General features: G+C 23.6%; 1 protein-coding gene across 5 annotated transcripts; it reads right to left on the bottom strand.

Annotated features, from left to right (window-relative positions):
* Positions 1-2,010: 2,010 nt before the first annotated feature.
* On the bottom strand, positions 2,011-5,154 carry LOC137829453 (uncharacterized). Of its 5 annotated transcripts, none has more exons than XM_090297032.1 (5): positions 4,990-5,135; positions 3,789-3,984; positions 3,572-3,707; positions 3,253-3,387; positions 2,011-2,439 (listed from the first exon to the last, which is right to left on the bottom strand). In XM_090297032.1, exons 2-5 carry the CDS (start codon positions 3,965-3,967, stop codon positions 2,428-2,430), a joined length of 462 nt encoding a protein of 153 aa, XP_090153158.1. In that variant the 5' UTR covers positions 3,968-3,984; positions 4,990-5,135; the 3' UTR covers positions 2,011-2,427. The 5 variants fall into 5 exon arrangements, 2 of the variants coding, with proteins under 2 accessions (XP_090153158.1, XP_090153157.1); XM_090297031.1 differs by having other exon boundaries at positions 2,286-2,439; positions 4,970-5,154; XR_016517194.1 differs by lacking the exon at positions 2,011-2,439 and having other exon boundaries at positions 3,073-3,387; positions 3,785-3,984; positions 4,970-5,154.
* Between the last annotated feature and the right edge of the window lie 846 nt (positions 5,155-6,000).

The following is a 6,000-nucleotide window of genomic DNA, read 5'->3' as shown; positions in this document are numbered from 1 at the left end:
TGAATTATTGATATATTTAACACATTTTTCATTTTGAGGGGATTTAGGTATTGTGAGGATTCAAGGAAATGAATATGTGGGTATTTACAGAAAAGTGGGAAAAACTTGTTGAAGTTATGACTGATGTGATGATTATGAGAAAATTTTAATTTTTTAAATATGTAAAATACAATATCACAAAATTACCACTGTTTTTAAAAAATAATAGTAAAATATAAAGTATTTTTGTGTTGATTTGAGATAATTAAAATTTTGTAAATTATTTTTTATATCATTAATTTTTTTCTTTTGGATAAAATATGAGTTACTATATAAAAAAAGATTTAGATATAAAATTATCAATGTAAAAATAGGAAATTGCTATATAGAAGTAAGTGATTTAAATATTCATAAATTTAAAAAAGATGATTGAAAACAAATTTTTATTAAATGTAAATATTATTATTATATTTATAATAATAATAATTATTATATAATTTGTTTAAATAATTATATATATGTTTGTGTTATATTAAAATTTTATTAATTATTATTTTATTTTAATAATAATATCAATAAATATTTGTGTTGGTTAATTTTATGTAATTATTAATATTCATATTTAAATAATTTTAATATTATTTCATTTTATATTACATTATATATGTTAATTATGCAATTAAAACAAGGTAAGGTGTTATTTGCAAAGAAAAAATAGGTTAAAGTGGAAACACACATCTCTTTACATAATTTTCCACAAAATTATTTATATATAAAAAAAATTTAAAAAATATTTTTACGTTGATTCTTCTTTCCTCTTTCGGACGCATGAATGGATCCAAAGAGATAATCATTGTTTATCCATGCATCCATACACATATGATTCTTATTTCCTCTTTTGCACATATGAATGAATGGATCGAAAGAGAAAATCATTGTATATCCATACACATAGACAATGCTTTGTATTTTTTTTTACAAAAACTTTCAGTTAAACATTACTATGCAACTTCACATCTTAATTAAGCTGACACTTTAATCAACAACAATCATCTGATATTACATGAAAAAATATTATTAAAAAACAAATACAGTAGATTAAAACTTATATAAAAAAAAAACTATACATGAATTATAAGAAAGAGTTATAAGAAGAGACATAAACCGTGTTTATTAAAGCAAACATAACTTAAAAATTATTAGCGTGAATGTTAAAATTTTATTTAAATTATATGTAACAACTTTGGATAAATATAGACTTTGAAACTCATCCTACTTTGATATCACCGATATTTTTGGACTTAAAACTAACTTTTTTTTTATATTAATTAGTTATTATTTTATTAATTTTATAGTTATTGAAACATTTTAATTCTGTGAAAAGAACCTTCTTATTTACTTAAGAAAAAATGACTATATTTAACTTATTATTACATCATTTTAAACAAGTTATTAAGAAAATACAAGTCTATACATAAAATTTTCTTTAGCTTTCTATCATGGATATCTCTATTTCCAACGTATCTAGCCACAACTTACCTAAAAAAAAAGCCAACATTAATAATGTATTATAACATAACATTAGAGTACAATGCATTCATTTTTTGTTTGCATTAACATTAAACTAAACAACACATTAACAATTGATACTTAAAAAAATAAAAGATAGAAACGATTCTCAATCAAGCCAACGATTTCTATTTATTTAATACTTTATATATTTAACTAAAAAAATCACAGTTATCTTAATTGTTATTAATCAAACCAAAATAAAATCAATGGAATTATTGTTTGTACAAGTTTCATACTATCTTTTAATTTAGCCATTATTTGTTGTAATGTGATCTACAAATTAAATCACCAACAAATAATAAATATATATTTTTTATCAACAATAATAAATAAATAAATATAAAATATTTAGGGGTGGTTCAACCCTTATACATAATGACAACATTAATCACACTCGGTAGACATACTTTCAAGTATGACTATACAAGACACTTCTAACTTAATACAGAGAAAAAAACCTGACATACTAAGTAAACATTTCATAAAATCATCTTAATACAAGACATCGGATCTATGCATCAATCAGAAAAGAAAAAAAACGTAAACGGTAACTTGGATGAAACCAACAAATATGTATACTCAATGGATATTATTCCCTTACTTTTTCTTCATGATAGAACACTTATAAAATTAATTACAAATTACAATCTAAACTATTTTTACCATCAATATATCTCATCTATAGTGATTTTCAAGACATCGATGCTTGTTTTCTTGTGTAGATTTAGGGCTCCTTCTGCCATACTACACACATTAAAGATGGCAACAACATCCTTCTCTTGTTTGCAATTTGCTATGTCAAGGTCATGCATTCCTTCATCACAAAAGATTGCAGAGGCAAGTGCTGTGGTTCTTGGTGGCAAGTCCATGATTGGATCATGGAATAAACTAGCAAGTGCATGAAAATATATTATTGTGACGACTGGTAATTGAAATGGTTATATAGTATATTTATTTTTATGATTTTTGGTCATTAAATTGACGTTGTGTAACCTAAAAGCATTAGAATTGTAACATAGAATTGCCCGCAATGACAAGAAAAAAAAGAGTGATGATATAGTACACATATCAAATAAACAACTTTCTTGAATAATAATATTTTTTAATTTCAAATTCTAATTATTAAAGTGGGTTTTAAATGAATGTTATTTTTTTAAAAGAGTGTCAACAAAACTTTTTCCAAAAAAAGTAATTAGAAATTTGAGGTTCAATAACAATTTCAAAAGTGAGAACACAGAAAAGGGTATGTTATCCGTTAAATACAATACATATTTATATTTGATTTGAGATGACAAAATATACGGTAAAATACAAAAAAAGAAGAAGTTTGAAACTCCCAGAAAAATACTCTCATCTAACAATAAACTTTAATTACATAATAATACATATTATGCTTTCATATTTAAAAAAAAATAAAAAATTATCTTTTAGTAATATGAATTTATTTTGTCTTTTAAGTGTCAACCCTCTATAACATAATAATAATAATGCAAAGATTAAAAAAAATCAATACAACCAATAAACTGATGAAATAAGGATAAATTAGACTATTCACTCAAAATGTGTGAAATGTTTTCATTTGAGATTATAACTACAATGAAACCACTCAAACACTGACAATATAAAATTAACATTATTCACCTAACTATAGATATTATAGGTATTGTAGTTATTGTAAAATATAAAATTAACATTATTCACCTGGTGAGATTCATTCCCATTATTAAAAGAACCTCTCGTAAACACACTGATACAAGCCCTTGTAATTGGAAGCATTAGAAAATCGCGAAGATAAGGCAAAACCCAGGATAAGTAATTCCAGTAGCTCCTACATACCTGTAAGCGAATACAAGAGTTAATAGAATCTGTACAAATGGATAGAACAGTTTAGAAATTCAGGAAACAGAGGATAAACAGAGAATAAAGTCCATGTGCAGGAAGAAAGTGCAGGAAGCATACACACCAAGATAACGTTGAAAACACATTAATACTTGTGTTTGAGATGATAACTACTACCCACCTCAAGAAGGAGTTCGAGCCAAGTAGTGAAAGCATCATGATTGGAAAATACAATATTAATATTATTCAGGTGTTGATATCCATTCTCGTTAAGAAAACAGCCATCCAGTACTACATCGATACTTGTTTTCCCAGTCCTACATTAAGAATTAATGTATTATAAAAATCTCAAGATAAGGCAAAACAGAGAACAAGTCAATGACAGAACTCATACATACATGTAACGGATTGGAGGAATTAATACCACCAGCCCCACGATACTGAGAACCAATGTGAATACATTACTGTAGAAGTTCATCTGTCCGATTGGAGCATCAACACACTGTCTTGTTTTTTCCATGAAGGTGAGCACCTCTTCATGCATGGTTCCCTCAATCCCAAAACTACATTTCGGCATTTTATGCTTCTTGATCCCTACAAAATTCAAATTCAAATTCTACAATTTAAAAGTTATTTAAAAATTCAGAAAATAACTTCTAAAATAATTTAAAATATAATTTTGTACTATGAATTTTAGAATTTCAAAGATTACTACAAATTATACCATTTGAAAATAAAAAGAACAAATGCAGCACTTTTGGTGGAATGATAGTATTATATGGATGTGCACCAAGAAAACTCCCAAAAAAATTAAGACACTGAAATAACCTTCTTATCTACTCAAGACACAAAATTACCACATATATAATATTTTATGTTACTAACCGCAAATTTAAAATCAAATTTTAATAAAAAGGAAAAAATTATTAGATTTAATTTATTATTACATCATTATAAACAAGTTATTAAGAAAATACAAGTTCTGTAATACATATCAATAAAAATATTATTAAATATTGTTGATAATATTTATTTAACAAAAAGATAATATTCATACAAATGTTATTAAAAAAAATAATTAAAAAAAGTAACATTATAAAATATTAATAAAAATGTGATATTTTTAAATATTACTAAATCTTTTTAATTAAAAAAAATAACATTTCTAAAACTCTTTAAAAAATCTTTTTAATAAAGAAGTGGATTTTTAAAAATATTACTAAATCATTATAGTAATATTTTTTATAAAGATCTAATCATCAACAAATAATAAAAACAAAATATATATATATATATATATATATCTCATTTGTTCAATGGAAGTTCTCTCCTGCAAACTCATGTGTTCTAGATCATCACAAATAATGTTCTCAATCATTATAGATAATAAAAAAATTACTATATATAAAATCATAAACTCTCATACACATTTAAGAAACCATTAATGAAGAAAAAAGTGTAAGTTACAAATAAAGAAAAAACAGAACACAGATTTGTATTACAAAGAAGTAAGTTACAGATAGAGAAAAAAACGTAGGAGATTTTTTGTCTGTAAAATTACAGAGAAAAATTAACTTACAAAAAGAACGAAACAGTAACCTTGACAGCAGATTTCTTGTTAGACTTGGCCGGAACGGAAGAGGAAGAAACTAGGATAGGCGGAAGAGGCTTGCAAGGTTAGGGTATTGGGAGAAAAGGCATTGCTGCGGCTGTTATGATTATAAACTTAATGGCACCTCGCTCTTGTCAGGGATTAGGGTTTTCGGCCTATATTTTCTCAACATAATAATTTATATTATGATTCATCCTATAATTATTAAATATAAATTATTTTTAAAAATAAAAATTATTTAATTAATTAAATTAAATATTATTTTAAAAATTAAAAAATATTAATATTTAATAAATTATTAAAATTTTAGCTACCAATTTTGTAATTTAAACAATTTTAAATTTTAATAATTAATTAGATATCACCACAATTATAACTAACAATAATCATTTGTTATTACATAAAAAAATATTATTAAAAAAATTACAAAAATACAAAATTACAGAGAACTAGATAAAAATTTATATATTAACAAAAACTATACATAAATAAACTATACATATTCATAAAAAATTATAAAAAATGGAAGCATATCTTATTTTTCATGTTTGCAAAAGGTAATTTTTTATATAATTATTATATCTAATAAATAAGAAACACATCACTCAATATACCTAAATTTCTTTATTTTAATTTAAAATACTTTTATTTATTTTAATGATGTCAATCAATATTGTTTTATTAATAACTTAATTACATATAATATTGTAACATCTTCAAAATTCTCTCTAAATATACATATATATTTTCTAATGAAAATTGTAGTAATTAGGTATGGTTGTTTAAAATCTCGCGTTTATAAATGAATAATTTATAATGATTTTCAAAAAAATAATAATCTAAACAATTGTTATGTCGTGGTAATTAATTATTCTATATGTATTAGTTACTATATTACATTTGTTGAGTTATAATTACACAGTATAAAAGTTACACTACCTAATTTAAATTGGAAACCTAAATTCTATTTATTCTGAACCTATACCACTTAAATCATT

The sequence above is a fragment of the Phaseolus vulgaris genome, chromosome 11 (genome assembly GCF_051622355.1).
Source record: "Phaseolus vulgaris cultivar YP4 chromosome 11, ASM5162235v1, whole genome shotgun sequence".
NCBI classification, from domain to species: domain Eukaryota; kingdom Viridiplantae; phylum Streptophyta; class Magnoliopsida; order Fabales; family Fabaceae; genus Phaseolus; species Phaseolus vulgaris.
Note: the sequence above shows the minus strand (reverse complement) of the source record. Positions and strands in the feature narration are given on the sequence as shown.

Excerpts from the sequence above, each read along its gene's own strand:
- LOC137829453 (XM_090297031.1), bottom strand. The coding sequence starts at position 3,967 with ATGCCGAAATGTAGTTTTGGGATTGAGGGAACCATGCATGAAGAGGTG. Across the intron at positions 3,708-3,788 it reads ATTCCTCCAATCCGTTACAT|GACTGGGAAAACAAGTATCG; the intron begins GTATGTATGAGT and ends TTCTTAATGTAG. Across the intron at positions 3,388-3,571 it reads GGCTCGAACTCCTTCTTGAG|GTATGTAGGAGCTACTGGAA; the intron begins GTGGGTAGTAGT and ends ATTCGCTTACAG.